The 15,863-nt window shown below is 36.7% G+C and overlaps 1 protein-coding gene across 13 annotated transcripts in view; it reads left to right on the forward strand.

Annotated features, from left to right (window-relative positions):
* Positions 1-15,863, forward strand: part of SUPT3H (SPT3 homolog, SAGA and STAGA complex component) — a 603,243-nt gene that overhangs the window by 444,645 nt on the left and 142,735 nt on the right. For 7 of the 13 annotated variants that reach the window (XM_077903820.1, XM_077903818.1, XM_077903819.1 and 4 more), the window contains 2 exons: positions 1,215-1,325; positions 6,358-6,465. In XM_077903820.1, the coding sequence (XP_077759946.1) occupies positions 1,215-1,325; positions 6,358-6,450 (204 nt within the window). In that variant the 3' untranslated portion in view covers positions 6,451-6,465. Of the gene's footprint in view, positions 1-1,214; positions 1,326-6,357; positions 6,466-15,863 lie in introns of those variants that run through there. The other 6 variants (XR_013383461.1, XR_013383460.1, XR_013383459.1 and 3 more) reach the window with 1 other exon arrangement.

Consider the following 15,863-nt stretch of genomic DNA (forward strand, 5'->3'; position numbering starts at 1 on the left):
TGCTATAGTTTCATTAAATGGATGTATCATAATTTATTTTAGTGTTCCCTCATTGTTGAACATTTAGTTCATCAATCCTAGTAATTCTGCAGTGAGTGTGTGTTTATATGTGTGTGATAGATATATAGGTATATAAAATTTTGTACCTGTGTAATATATCTGTAGGACAAGTTCTTCAATGTGAAATTGGGTCAGAAATGATTGTGCATTTTCATTTGATAAGATTTTGTCAAATTACTATCCATAGAGGTCATACTAGTTATACTCCTACAAGGAATTATAAAAGTGATAATTGTAGTAATTATCAGCAAAACAAATAATTATTATGTGACTTAAGTAATACACAAACAAGTGTTTCTTTCTTTTGATTCTTTAATGTTAATGACTGGCATCTGGCATCCATTGCAGTTTAAAGCAATTATAATTATTATCCCAGTTTGACAGATGAGGAAACCAAAGCACAGAGATATTGCATAACTTGACAGAACTGGTAACTGATAAGATCTGGATCAGGTATTTGGGAAACCAGAGCCTGCAACTGAACTTAAATCATATAACACACATTTCTTCAGCTGGTATCCATACTCTCTTTGCAAATAATCTTTCTCTTCCTTGTATCTTTTTGTACTTTCAAACCTGCCTTTTACACATGAAGCCAATGAAAATAGAAAGGTTTTGTTTTGTTTTTGCCTTGAGGACACCTAGAAAATTAGGAACCAAGTTAAAATGATCATTTATGACAGCCCCCAGTATTACAGATAAATATATAGCAATTTTATATTTTTCATTTTAAAATTGATGACCCTCATGTTATTTCAGAAATATGCCCAACAAGCTCCCAAGAAACATTTATAATAATAAATGTTCAAATGTTTTTAAAAAAAATAGCTTCCTGTGGTTCTTTCAACAATCCCATGACACTTCTCATCTGCACGCGAGTGGCTATATTCTTCGGTACCTTGACATGCAGGCCTAGGTGAAATATTGTGGGCATAAAAATTGCATTTGGTAGGTCTGCTAGGAAGGGGTCATGTAAAAGTCATCTTTGATTTGTTAATGGAATATTTTTTTAAATGTAGAGTATGGCAGCAGGGACATGCATCCTAAAGGGAGAAAAACATCCATTTTATAAAAGTTTATTTTCATATTTTATACACTGTAGTTCTGTTGTGTGTTTTTGATTTAGTAACAATTTATGTGTTTTTCTGTCGCAGAGCACTGCGGCCTGTGGTGTTGAGGCTCACAGCGATGCCATCCAGCCCTGCCACATCAGAGAGGCCGTTCGACGCTACGGCCACAAGATTGGCCCCCTTTCCCCATTCACAGTACGTAATAACAGAGTTATAAAAAGTTATATTTATAATCTGAAAGAATTTTGATTTTCAAGTGGTCAAATGAAGAAGCAATGGAATTGTTGAAAGCAATTTGTGGTGACGGTAATTTTGTTGTATAAAAGTGGCATAATTCTCTTGGGAAATAAAAGTTAGTCATTTTTGTCTCTTTTTGGAAGGATGATTCTTTTCTACAAAATATTATTTTCTTTCAATTACAAATTATGCTTTTTTTGTTGGGGCTTATATTTTCTATTTTTCAAAGCTTAGGTTTATAAAACTTTTTTGTCAAATTATATGTATCCAAATATTGCTAGAAGCACTTTATATTTTAAAATTGGTTAGATTGGCAATACCACTTCTATCAGATGTCCTGCTCCTAAACATACTTTGAGTTGGAAGAAGAAGAAATGATTTCTTTACTGGCTTTGAAGTAGGCTGAAATGCAGATAGTCTTTCACATCTTCAAATGGTTTTAAAGCTTATAATCAGAGTTTGTTGTTTTTTTTTTAAATGGAGAATTAAAGACTTTATATTTCAACAGCCTAAAGAAAGTGTGTGTGTGTGTGTGTGTGTGTGTGAGTGTATGTTTTAATTAAGTGCTCATCTTGTTGCCTTTTTTAAAAAGAATCTTTATTCATGTTAATAGAACTTTCTCCAAGTCTTCCACTGTTTATGAGGCACCGGTTTGATTTTCAGAACATGAGGTTGGATTTAAGACTGAGGAACAGTAGAATTTACTGTTTGTTTGGTTTCTTCATATTCACTTCTGCTTTAATATATCAAAGCAGAGTATGTACATATAACATCAACATACATACATACATAAGTATAACATAGTGTTTTCTCCTAGGAGTGGATTTTACTATTATCTATTGATAAAAATCATGATTTCTTCTACATTAGATCATCTCCTTTTTCCCTGTGTTTTAGTTAAAGGGAATACTTTCTTTCCATTCTTTATTTTCATTAGCTAATTGTATGGGTATTTCATTGTAACAGCAAGCATGTATCAGAAACTTTTTATGTATGTCTCCAGAAGCTTTTTTTAATGGTAACTATTATTTCCACTTGCGTTTAGCATTTAAAATCTGTCTTCTAAAAAAATAAATAAATAAATAAAATAAAATCTGTCTTCTTTATTATGAGAACATGATTTCAATACTGCCAATGAAAGCAATATATACTTCTGCATGAATATTTTTAGATTATTGCAATTGAAAAGGCAGAATGAAATCAGATATCTCTTGTTTTATTTTTTTCTGCAAGATAGGTGAGACTATTTTGAGTGATGAGCCAAAAGAAATGAAATTTAGAAAAATAGGAGATGATTGGAAGAATTTAAAAACTGAAATTGAAAGAGCCATCTTCTAACAAAGGATTAAACATATCAAGTCCATATTTAAGAGCCAAATAATAACTAAAAGATTGAGGCAATGGAATGGAAAGAGAAGGAAAAGGAGGCAGTGTTAGTAATAATCTAGAAGGCATTAAAGAGTAGCAAGGAGAAGCTGGATTTTTGAGAAAGAACCTAAAATGGTAACTAAAATAATAGGTAAAATTACATGAAGGAACATGTATCTAATATAAGGGGGAATCTCCCTATCATAAAGTCTTTGTTATTTCCTTAAGAGGAAGCAGTAGCTGCTTCATTCTTCCATGTTTTTTGTACTTCACTACACTGGACAGATTATTTAACCATCTTAGTTGATGACATTGTGTGCATGTGTTTGTATGTGTATTCATTCCTTCATGTCTAACTGGTACTCTGTTATTCATGTAATGTTGCTTTTACATGGTCAGAAAATATACTTGAAACTAAGCTCAGATATAGTTTAAGCTAATTTTCATCTAATAAACATATAACAATTATGCTCTTCTAAGTTAATGGTACAATTGTAAAATGCTTAATTTAAATAGATCTGGAAAAATAGAACACATAAACCATGACCTGGAAGGTTCACTTAACCACTGCCAGAATGACAGCAAATGGTAAAAAATCACCAGAGAGGGGCATCCGCATTTTTATCACTCCTCAGAAAGGACCCACTTTGAGAGGTCTGCTTCATTACCTAGAGCTATAATAATCTGCCCGGCCTGCAGGACTGAATGTGCCTACTCTGTCTTATATCATGATTAATATGATCTAACTGTTTTAGACACAGCTTCACGCTATACATAACAATACATAAATCTTCCCTCTTTTTCATTTGAAGTATCATTGACACACATTAGTTTCAGGCATACAACAAGGTGATTCAGCATCCCTGTATATCATGCTGTGCTCACCACAAGTGTAGCTACCATCTGTCACAATACCATTGACTATATTCCCTGTGCTGTACCTTTCATAAATCTGCCTTTTAAATTAGTTAAAAATTCTCTTTAAAATGGGAGAGATTTGCAGACTATGTATCTAACATTATGGCCATCCTGCCCTGGCTCCACAGACCTTCAGCTGCTAAAAGGAGGTGCTTCTGATGGGGGTGGGGATGTTTATATCCAGTTTCCTGATGCCCACTTCTGGAGATCATACTTCATGCTGCACTAGGGACTCTTTGCCACCTAGGCTTTGAGTGGCAACTTGTAAGAAGAGAGGAGACAGGCAACCTGGGTGACTCAGCGGTTTAATGCTGCCTTCGGCCCAGGGCATGATCCTGGAGACCTGGGATCGAGTCCCACGTCGGGCTCCCTGCATGGAGCCTGCTTCTCCCTCTGCCTGTCTCTCTCTCTCTCTCTCTCTCTCTCTCTCTCTCCCCCCTCCCTCTCTCCTCTGTCTCTCATGAATAAATAAACAAAATCTTTAAAAGAAAAAAAATAGAGGAGGAAAATGGTTTGCCTCTATAGTAACCATAGGTCAACACCTAAATTTTCATACAGAAAGGCTGAGCTCGGTTACCTCCAGCATAACATTTCCTGCATAAACTAAAATGTTCATGAGCAACTAGTTTATATTTATGAATCATAGAGATTTTGTCTATGTACCTTGTAATTCCAAATCTAAAGTGCTTGTCTGATGTATTTGTAGATGTGATATCTAATTTAGAATATCCATAACTTGATTCGTGTGTAGCAATTCCCAATAATTGGGAATGGATTTTGAAAATTAAAATAACAAACAGTACGTTACACAGAAATTTAATTCCAATATCAATCAATAAACCAGTAAAATTCTGCTTTTAGTGAGTCATCACCCTGTCTCCTACCGTATTATGACTTTTGACATAATGTTATACAAAATCACAACTTGATCAATTTCAGAACTACAGTTCATTGCGTAAAGAATTGTGAGCTCTTCACCTTGGGAATTAGTTGAAATGATAGAAGACAAGACTGATTGAAGCTGTGTTAGGTGGAGGTGACGAAGAAGAGCATAGGTGATGCTTTGCACAGAGTAGCTGCTGGCACAGAGAGGATAAGGGCGCAGAGCGAAAGCATCCGCTGCTTGGCTGGGAGGGATATGCATGTGGTAGAGACACTTATAAACTTCCATCTCCACTCAACCAGTTAGAACAGTACTGTGTTTAGCATATTGGTTTTAGTTGGTGATTTCTTTCTTTTCTGTGTTCTCATTTATTCTCAATCCTATGCAGAAAATCAGAGAAAGTATTATACCTAGAGGATTGAGGTAATTTTTCTGAGGTGAAGCTATTAATTAGACTAAATGATGGAACCAAGGCTAAAACTCCCTAGCTCCAAAATCTCCCTAAAACATACTTTTGCTGCTGCCCCATCCCTATAAACCTGACTTTCTGTATATGCATACTGAAAGAAAATTTTTAAAAACTAATCTTACCTTTGGCCTTTTGTTTCTTTTTCCTATAATTCTGAAAATCACTTCAGAATCTGTGATTTGTAGTAGTACTTAATTTTTTTCTTAAAGTTTTTATTTATTCATGAGAGATACAGAGAGAGAGAAAGGCAGAGTCACAGGCAGAGGGAGAAGTGGGCTCCATGCAGGGAGCCCGATGTGGGACTCGATCCCAGATTTCCAGGATCAGGCCCTGGGCTGAAGGCGGCACCAAACCGCTGAGCCACCCGGGCTGCCCATGTAGTAGTACTTTAGAGTACATTTGCATCCTCAGATGTCCTGAGTGACTTTGATGCTTGTCATATTACTTTGTCCTTGTACTCAGAGCAGCTGGTATTTATGGAAGTTATATTGGTGGTGATTGACTGTTGATCCTAGAGCCAAATGACCATGGTTTAGATCCCAACTCTTCCACCTATTAGCTAAGTAGCCTTAAGGAAGTTTCTTAATCTCTCTATGGCTCAGTTTCATCTGTAAAATTGGTATAATAATAGAACATACTTCATGATAAAATTTAAGGAGTACTGTGAGCTTGATATGTGATAAGCTGTTTTTGTTTTTGTTTCAAATTTTTATTTAAATTCTAGTTAACATACAGTGTAATCTTGCTTTCAAGAGTAGAATTTAGTGATTCATCAGTTACATATAATACCCAGTGCTCATCCCAACAAGAGCCCTCCCTAATATTCATCACCCAGTTAGCCCATGCCTCCACCCACTGCTCCTCCAGCAACCCTCAGTTGGTTCTCTGTAGTCAAGAGTCTCTTATGGTTTGCCTCTCTTTTTCCCCCATGTTCATCTGTTTTGTTTCTTAAGTTCTACACAGCAGTGAAATCATATGATATTTGTTTTTCTCTGACTTGTTTCACTTAGCATCATACAGTCTAGTGCTATCCATGTTGTTGCAAATGGCAAGATTTCATTCTTTTTGATGGCTGAGTACTATTCCAGTGTGTGTTTGTGTGTGTGTGTGTGTGTGTGTGTGTGTGTGTACATAACACATCTTCTTTATCCACTCATCTGCCAATGGACGTTTGGGCTCTTCCCATCATTTAGCTGTTGTTGATGCTGCTGCTATAAATATCAGAGTGTGTGTATCCTTTGGAATCAGTATTTTTGTATCTTTTGGGTAAATACCAAGTAGTGCAACTGCTGGGTTATAGGGTAGTTAGTTCTATTTTTACCTTTTTGAGGAACCTCCATACTGTTTTCCAGAGTGGCTGCACCAGCTTGCATTCCCACCAACAGTGTAAGAGGATTCCCCTTTCTCTGCATCCTTGCCAACATCTGCTGTTCCTGTCATGTTGATTTTAGCCATTCTAACAGGTGTGAGGTGGTATCTCACTGTCATTTTGATTTGTATTTCCCTGATGATGAGTGATGTTGAATATCTTTTCATGTGTTTGTTGGCCATCTGTATATCTTTTTTGGAAAAAAATGTCTACTCATGTCTTCTGCCCATTTCTTAACTGGATTATTTGTGTTTTGGGTGACATGTGATAAGTTGTTAATAAATTATACTAATCGTAGAAGTAGTAGTAATAGTAGTAGCAGTAGTATATTTTCTAAAAGCTCTCAAATAGGAATACAAACAGACTGAAATAGAAACCACCCCCTCCATATACACCCAGCCACCCAGGCACACACACACACACACACACACACACACACACACGCAGAGAGGCTTCACTTTGGAATCCCAGAAGAAACTAAAACTTGCATAATAATGTGATTTCTTATCAGACTAATGGTTTTTACCATTAAAATATAAGTACCATTTAAATATGATTGCTCCTGAAACTAAATGTGTTCATTTTTACTTTACGGATTGGTAATGGTTGAAGAACATTATTGGATTTCTATTACATTATCACCTTAAAAATAAGGTCTCAGGAACTGAACATACTTATTTGCCATTTCATTTTTACATACTAGCTAAATATTGCCTACTAGCTCCCAATGAAACAGAAATCTAAAGAAAAAAATGACATGGCCTCAAATTTATAAAGCTTCATCAGATTCAATGTATACAGGTTTATATCTTTGTGTAAGTTATTGAAAAATTTCAGAGACTGATGAGTATATCAAAGGTAGTGATAATTTTTTAAATAAATTATTTCCTCAATGTTTAAATATTTTTCATTTTACTGATTTCTTCACTTTAGTAATTTTTTTCATTTACTGAAAGTAGTGCTGGTATGTTAGAAATTAAGAAAATATAGAATAGAAAAGAGTAAATAAAACTTACTTTAAGAAGGGTAACAGGGCCCCACAATAATAGAGCAAAAGCTCTAAATGAATTATCCTATTAGAAAATTAATTGGTATTTATTTGAAGAGTATTTTCTTCTCTCAACCTGAAAATTCAAGTGCCTTTGGTAATGGTTTTTTTAAAAATATTCTTAGAATTTACTTGTGCATGTTTAGAAGTGAAGTAAAAAGCATTTAACATTTTGGTGAATGAAATGTGTTTCATGGAAAATACTCCAAAAAGTAACCCAGTGTATTGATTATTTATCATACAGAAGAAGGTCAGACATGTGTTTTATCTAGATCCTTGCTGTTTACAAGGAGTGGGTGGTGCCCATGGTTACCTACTCTGAAGCTCAATCCCAGCTCTCAATGGGAAGTGCTGTAAATGGCTGACATAAAATCAGGGGTATAATTTTGAAAGCCAGGAAAAGGAAACTGTTCACTGGGTAAGATGACATAATCCAATGTGTAATGCCTAAATCTATTTTAGCTTCTCCTAAGTAATATTCACTGTAGAAAAAATATGTTAACCCACCTGAGCTTGCATGTTATCAGGTGATTTTCTATTGGACTGGAAGAGAGAGACAATAAAATTGCTTATGTAAGCATGGTCATTAACTTAAGTAACACCTTCAGTACATCCCTAGAAGTGAGTTGTGCTTCATTATCCATTCAGCTGTCTTAAATTCTCAGACAGAATCACAGTATTTTAAAGCTGGCTGAGACATAGAAAGCCTCAGAGAAACTTCACAGTGTATGTACTCAAAGGCACCTTGTGAGTGAGTGACAGGGCTGGAATCCAGCCTTTCCACTCTCACTTTACTGCTCTTCCATTCTGGCCATTTACTTTGATGTGAGGTTATCTATTATGGATGCTAAGGATTGCTAAGGATGTTCTCATATCATTAGTTCTTAAGGAATGTTGGAAATAGATACATAGGTATTGAAAATGTGAAATTTCCTCTAAGAATTCCTCACATTAAGCTTTTAAAAATAAAAGTGGCGTAGCAGATTGCTTTGACTATTTTGATCTAGACTTACTTTCATGTTCATGAATAATTCTTACGTCATGATTATATTAGGTTTGTCAGCATTTTTTTTTAATTTTTATTTATTTATGATAGTCACAGGGGGAGAGAGAGAGAGAGGCAGAGACATAGGCAGAGGGAGAAGCAGGCTCCATGCACCGGGAGCCGGACGTGGGATTCGATCCAGGGTCTCCAGGATCGCGCCCTGGGTGATCGCAGCGCTAAACCACTGCGCCACCCAGGGATCCCGGTTTGTCAGCATTTTATTTGTTCAACCTGGAAAATAAAATGTCGCAAAACATTAGAATAATTTTCAAATATAAATAACAAGTATAAATTGGGTATGAATTCTTAAATATGTGTTTTGACTGGAAGCAAAAATCTTCCCAATAAATTTTTTTAGAAATATTAAATCTATACGTATAGATTGGAGTCACTTACCTTTTTATAGTTGTGGGCTACTGATTCTCAGAAATAAATTAACATATGTCATATTTATATAATTTATATATTTATATAATAACCTGAAAGTGAGTGTTTTCTAGAAAAAAAAACTGTGAAACTTTTAATGTAGTTGTTTTTTTTTATAAATTTATTTTTTATTGGTGTTCAATTTGTCGACATATAGAATAACACCCAGTGCTCATCCCGTCAAGTGCCCCCTTCACTGCCCGTCACCCAGTTACCCGCACCCCCCGCCCCCCTCCGCTTCCACCACCCCTAGTTCGTTTCCCAGAGTTAGGAGTCTTTCATGTTCTGTCTCCCTTTCTGATATTTCCCACTTATTTTTTCTCCTTTCCCCTTTATTCCCTTTCACTATTTTTTATATTCCCCAAATGAGTGAGACCATATAATGTTTGTCCTTCTCCGATTGACTTATTTCACTCAGCATAATACCCTCCAGTTCCATCCACATTGAAGCAAATGGTGGGTATTTGTCGTTTCTAATGGCTAAGTAATATTCCATTGTAGTTGTTTTTAATTTTGAAATAGGTTGAAGGGATTCCAGTGACAAAATTCAGTATGTCAAATTATATGAAATCGCAGTTTCTCTAACTGAAAAGCAGTTGAATATCTGAAATTTTATATGGATCAACTAACACAATGTTCAGTGTAGGATTGGGGAGAGAATGTTTGAAATATAGGAATTTCTTCATTCCTATAGAAGTTGGAAGAGTTTGGCAGAGTAACTCATTAGAATCTAAGATGAGCATTAGTTGATCAAATGATAATTTATGTACTATTTTAGAAGAAACTTTTCACTTGCATTATGATATTTATCCTCATAACACAGCAAGATGAATGTTAATTATCTCCACTTTCTAGAGAGCAATACTGAGATTTAGAGAAAAGTTAAGTGAACTAGGTTAAAGTTACATAGCAAGTACCAGAGCTCTATCTGTGGACAGGAATATTTTGTGGTTCCTTGGGATGATGGGCTTCAGTGAATTCTCACTAATCCTACTCATTAAACTTCTTCCTTGTAGAATGGTCTCTGTTCTTAACTCTTTAAGTGGTCTTGCCATGAAAACATGAGATCATATTTTCTAAGCTATAATGTGTAGAAAACAAGTGTTCCAAGAGGTATTAAAAGATGTTCCACTTCGGAAAAGGGTTTTCTTCATAAAATATTTCAAAAATCTGTGTGTTATACATAGAAGATCGACTCTTAAAACCTCATTTATTAAGGAAAGTAAAAGTGTTTCAAAAACAGAGTTACATGTGACAGCCATTATATTATATCCATCACAGTGTCCACTTTCTATTTTCTTCGATTTATCCAGCATTGAGAAGTTTTGATTCACAAATATATCTGATTTTACTAGTGTTCTACACAGGCCTGCAATAGTCTTTCCCCAAAAGAAAAACAATTTTTTGCTTAAAAGTTGTTTTGAGGTACCCCTGGATGGCTCAGTGGTTGAGCATTTGCCTTCAGCTCAGGTCATGATCCCGGGTGTCCAGGATCAAGTCTTGCATTGGGTTCCCCACAGGGAGCCTGCTTCTCTCTCTACCTATGTCTCTGCCTCTCTCTCTGTGTCGCTCAAGAATAAATAAATAAAATCTTCTAAAATAAGAAGTTGTTTCACTAACAATACCTAACAAGTGCTCACATTTTTAAACTGGTAGTGTTTAAAGAGGTTTAATATAGAGATTTCTAATCCAGGGTAACTCTTCCTGGATTTCTGGAAAATGTTTTTTAAGGTATCTTAAAACATAAGCAATTCCAAGATATAAAGAAAATCTCAATCACCTGATGACCCTTCTCTGACTTCAAATATTCATTTAAAGTTTCAGGGTCAAATTTATTTTGCTTTGCCTGTGGAATACAAATTTGGTGAACTTCATTGATGAAACTATTTTTGCTGTTGTAAACATAGCACCATAATTCTGTATTGCCAGATAGAGGTGGCACAGTCCCATTATATTGTAAAGCTATTCAATTTTTTTAAAATCATGAGACAGATAGGGGAGAGAAGGAAAGCAAGATCTTCTCTCATTTGAACTCCTTTATCTACAGCAATACCTTTAATTGGGGCAGCTGGCGAATTTTTTGATAAGAACTTATCCAGTTCTAATTTGAAAAATCTGCTGTCATTAACAACCAGCTTGTCTCTACAGTAAACAGTTATTATTCTTACACATTTTGCTTTTTTCTGCCTTCATTTCTATGTCAGCAGTAAGGACCTCAAATTTGGTTCTGCATGTGGTATGGATCCTAAGATGATGTACTCAAACTTGAATGGTTGTATGTAGAATATTTATCTGGTCTTCTTTAAATATCAAAAAATAAAACAAGCCCAAACTCTAAGACATAACTTGCTACTCAACAGAACATTTACAAGAAGTTCAAATATAAAACATGAGACTACAGAACCTGTATTTTAAGTGGAACAGAGAGATCATAAATGGACATTCAAATCAAACACCATGAGGCCCCTGGAAATTCTTGAATAATCCTAGAGTTTTCAGGAACACAGCTTGAAAAGGAGAAAATCAGTATTCTCTAACAGGGTGCATGTTCAAAGTAGAAATGAAAGGTACGAGCCTTAACCAGCCCTGTGTGTTTTCTCCAAGTTTGTGTACTTCAAAGACTTTTAAAATTTGAAGCAGTTCAAGAAGCTAATGCATCTCTATTTATTGTAAAAGCAGGCTGTGTCTTGGATAATAGAGGAAGAATTCAAACATGAACGCAAAAGAGGAACAATTGACAACACAGAGAAACTTTTTGAGCTGAATATTCTAAAAAGACCAGATCTTGAGATTTGACTGTATTATTGTAGTTGCTAGGTTTTTGCAGTCTTCTGAGGGAATGGAGAGAGAGTGGGAAAATATTTAGAGTGACTCCCAAAAGGAAATTATTCTTTCTTAAAAAAAAAAAAAAAAATCACAGGATTCTTTTAACTCATAAATTCATGAAAACAGCAAAAGGATTAGTTGGGAGGAACTAACCTCAGCTGAAATATTTCTAAACTTAAAAATTATACTCTAAAAATGGCAAGAATCTTCTTTTAAATCTGAATAAACAAGAAGATTATATATATTGAGTTAGGCATACAGCTTCAGCAAATTATGTTGTTCATGTTCACCTAGCAGAAATGCTATTTAAATTTTCAGTTAATATTTTCTGTCTGACTAGGTGAATATTAGAAAAGAGCACATTGGTTTTATTAAAATACAGTTTATTTACCACTTCCAGAAACATCTAAGATTCATAAGCATGTTTTGTTTCAGTGAGACATTTGTGTACTGTTTTATTGATAGTGTGGCAAAAATCCCCTTGCACAGCCATGATGAGAGCCCATTGAACCGGAGATGATTTACTTTTTGATGATTTCTAAAATAGTGTTACATACTTTAGTCTCACAAATATAATCACTGAACTGTCACTTAATTTACTGATGTAGTTGCAGAGTTAATCCCACAGCATAATAAGTGGATTGTTTTAAGTGGAAAATTTACACCTTCCCCAAATGAAACTGATACCTAGCTTTTCTTATACCCAACGTGTATTTAAGGCTATATCCACGGTAGGAAAAATATGCAGGAAAAAAATAATTATGCCTTGTTTTCCTGACTGGTGTTTTAATTATGATTTGATTTAAACCAAATCCCCTAGGCTATGTATGCGCAGATCAAATATTCCACCCCCACACACTGCCTGTGCATGACCCCAAGCTGTGAGAAGAGAAAATTCATGGCCCATATGTCAGTCAGATGTTAACTCTTGCCCTGGCACCTGGATAGGCTCTCCCACCTGATTGGAGTGCACTTGCAGTTCTGGGCATCTACCCAAAATGTGGAATAGGCTCTCCAGATCTGGAAATATTTGGGCTGACTAGCTGGCTGGGGTCATGAGGGCAGAGCCCAGTGTCAGGCTCTGAATTTGCCCAAGTGCATTCAAGGTGACAGTTGGGCAGCTGTGCCCCTGATGGAAATACCAGGGTGAGAGTATCTAAGTTGACTCTCTGGCTCCAGAAGTTCACAGCCTGGCCTACAGGTTCCTGTCAATTCCAATTCAAACACTTGTGCAGATTTTATAGTTTCCAGTAGAGAAGTTAGAAACTACATTTCTGGCTCTGATTTCATTCTTCATTCCTGATCTAACCTAAAACACCTATTCCCATATTCTAGACTAATTAGGTAAGAGCCTAATAAGTAAGTAGGGTAAAGTTGAAAAGCACATCTCATCCAAGCAAATGTTTTAAAGGAGGAGAGAGAGAGAGAGATAGAGAGAGAGAGAGAAGGGGAAGGGCAAAGGGGGAATGGGGAATGGGAAAGGGAAAAGTAGTATGGGCTCTACACTGTGCTTTTCTCTGAATCACTGTCTGAAGACGGCAGTAATAGGGGTTGATCTTTATGTGGGCAAACTACCTTCAGTTTTTGAAGGCCAGCAATATCTTTCACTCACAAAACCAGTTCACCAACAGTTAAAGTTTTAAAAAAGTGAATAAGGTGGTAAGACAAAACTGTGTACTACTACGAGTTCATCTGTCACCCACCACTGCTGGAAAACCATTTCAGAGCATGTGCCTTCCTGATAGGGTGAAAGCATACTTCACCTACAAAGGACAGCACTTGCCTTCTGAGGTTGGACTTAAAAGAAAAAACAGTCCATTTGGCCAAATCCATATTTGTACATTTGAACCACTCACCATTGGGAAGTAGAAGGACCAGTGTTGACATCCCTACATGTCCTCAGACCCCTACAGCTCTGAGATCTCCATTTATTAATTCAATAAACATTTCCCAAGTGTTATCTTAGAAATATGTTGAAGTGGGTATATGGAATATGGAGATAATGGGGGGTTCCAGCACAGCGAAGATGTGCGTGTGACTGGCATTGCAACCGAAGTTTGGACAAAGTGCTTCAGGTACAGAGGAGGGCACGGGCTGCCTGAGGAAGCCAGGGAAGCTTTGGAGGGCCGTAAACAATTGAATGGAGTTTATGAAACAGAGCTAAGGGAGATGAGTAAGAATTTTGAAAAGATAATTCTGGTAGAAAAAAAAAAGCAGGGATAAAATGGAGCGTGGGAGGATAGGTATATGAAAGCAGTATGACTGTTTAGACAGAGTTGAGGAACCGAGTCTGGAGTGTCTTGAGGGGAGATGAAGCCTCAAAGGTGGGGTGATGACAGTTTGAGGACTTTGAATTCCAAGCCAGCTTACCTGGACTTTGTGATGTAGGCCAACACTTATCTAACTGTGCTCTGCAGAAAACCCAGATTATTGTGCAAGCATTGTGCAAGTCATAAAGCATGTTCTCCAAATAATACAGATGAATTTTTATCTCTGATATACATTGGGTCCTCAGGAAGATTTTGTTTGGAAAATTTCTTTATAAGAACTAATAGCATCACCCAGGGGCTATTTGAGAGTCTTTGAGCAAGGAGTTGATATGAACAGATCCATATTGTAGAAAAATAATTCAGACAATGATGTAGAGGAGGGACTGGGGCTCGAGGATAGAATAGGCACAGATGCCAAATAGGTGGCCCTGCAGTATTGTAAGCAAGAAGCCAGAGAAGCCTCTGCTAAGCAGTGACATTAACAACAGAGAAGACAGAATCTATTCAAGAGATATTTGGTGTGAAGAATAAGTAGAACAATATCCTGAATGAAGGAAGAATAAAAGATGACATGTTTATAACTTGTCAATGCATAAAACCAACAAAAATATTCTCAAAAATAAGTGCTCAGATGCTTACAAAAATTTTGCATGAAGTTTAAAGATTCAACAAAGAAACTAATTTCAAGGAGCTTTCTGGAGGGTGGGTGGGGGAGCTCAATATGGATCACCTGATATTAAAAAAATAAAAAAGATATTCTTGCTTTCCATCTGAACTTCTGGGAGGTGTGTGTGTGTGTGTGTGTGTGTGTGTGTGTGTGTATCCAGGAAGTCCATATTATTATGCCGTTTTGATGAACAAATTGACTTTCTAAGCCCTTAATGAATTTGGTCATGCATTCCTGAAAGATGACTATAACCAGATTTCAAAAATTTTTTTGTCATTAAAGCCATGCCTGCAATAGCTCTGTGCTAGTGTAAGTTGCAAAGCAGCATTTTTCTAAACTTTGACGAGGGGTTTTCATCCCTGTGTGAACCCATCCATCATCTCTACCACCACGCACACCCCCAAAACAGAGATTATAAGGAATGAGAGCAACAGAGACTCAACGCCAGACGTCTGAGGGCTGATGGAGTGATGCGCCTTCCTTTAGCACACGTTCCTCAGTTTCACAGAAATCCTCTCTCCCCGATGGCAGGGGAGCTTCTCCGCGGAGACCCGCCGTGTGCCGCTCAGCATGGCCCGCACAACTGCTCCACCTCAGCGAGCTCTTCCAATCTCTAAGAAGCTCAGTCTCAATTTCAGACTTTCTGCCCTTCCTCGCTAAGAGCCCCTCCTTCAGATTTATGAAAGAAAACATTTCTTTCTGTGAAAGGTTTTTGTACACCCGCATCTGGAAGTGTTTATTTCAGTGGCATGTAAGCTATCTGTGGATTTAGTTAGCACCAGACCCCCTTTTGTGTACTCCTGCCTTAAAAATTTTATAAATGATCTTATTGAATCTCTGCCAGTGTGCACGTGGTTTGGCTGACGGCTGTGTATATCCCTTACCTGCCAGTCACCTTTGATTTATGTTCCTTCTGCTAAGCTTTAACCTTCCAAAAATGGTGCCACTGCGGTGTCCTCTAAATCATCCCATTGGTTAAATTACTCCAAGATGAGTTGGTATGCTTTTGGTTGCCTATGGACAGATGAATTTCTGTTTGTTGGCCCTTACCCACTTCTAGTAAAGCCACTTAGAGAGGAGGATTGGACATGCTATGTCATCGATCTCTCTATTCCAAATGAATACCATCTGAAACACTATGCCAGGTCAAAACCAAAGTGACAAAGAAGTGTTCTTTGGCATCCATTTCTGTTACAAGCCTTCTTCT

The sequence above is a fragment of the Canis aureus genome, chromosome 7 (assembly GCF_053574225.1).
Source record: "Canis aureus isolate CA01 chromosome 7, VMU_Caureus_v.1.0, whole genome shotgun sequence".
NCBI lineage: Eukaryota > Metazoa > Chordata > Mammalia > Carnivora > Canidae > Canis > Canis aureus.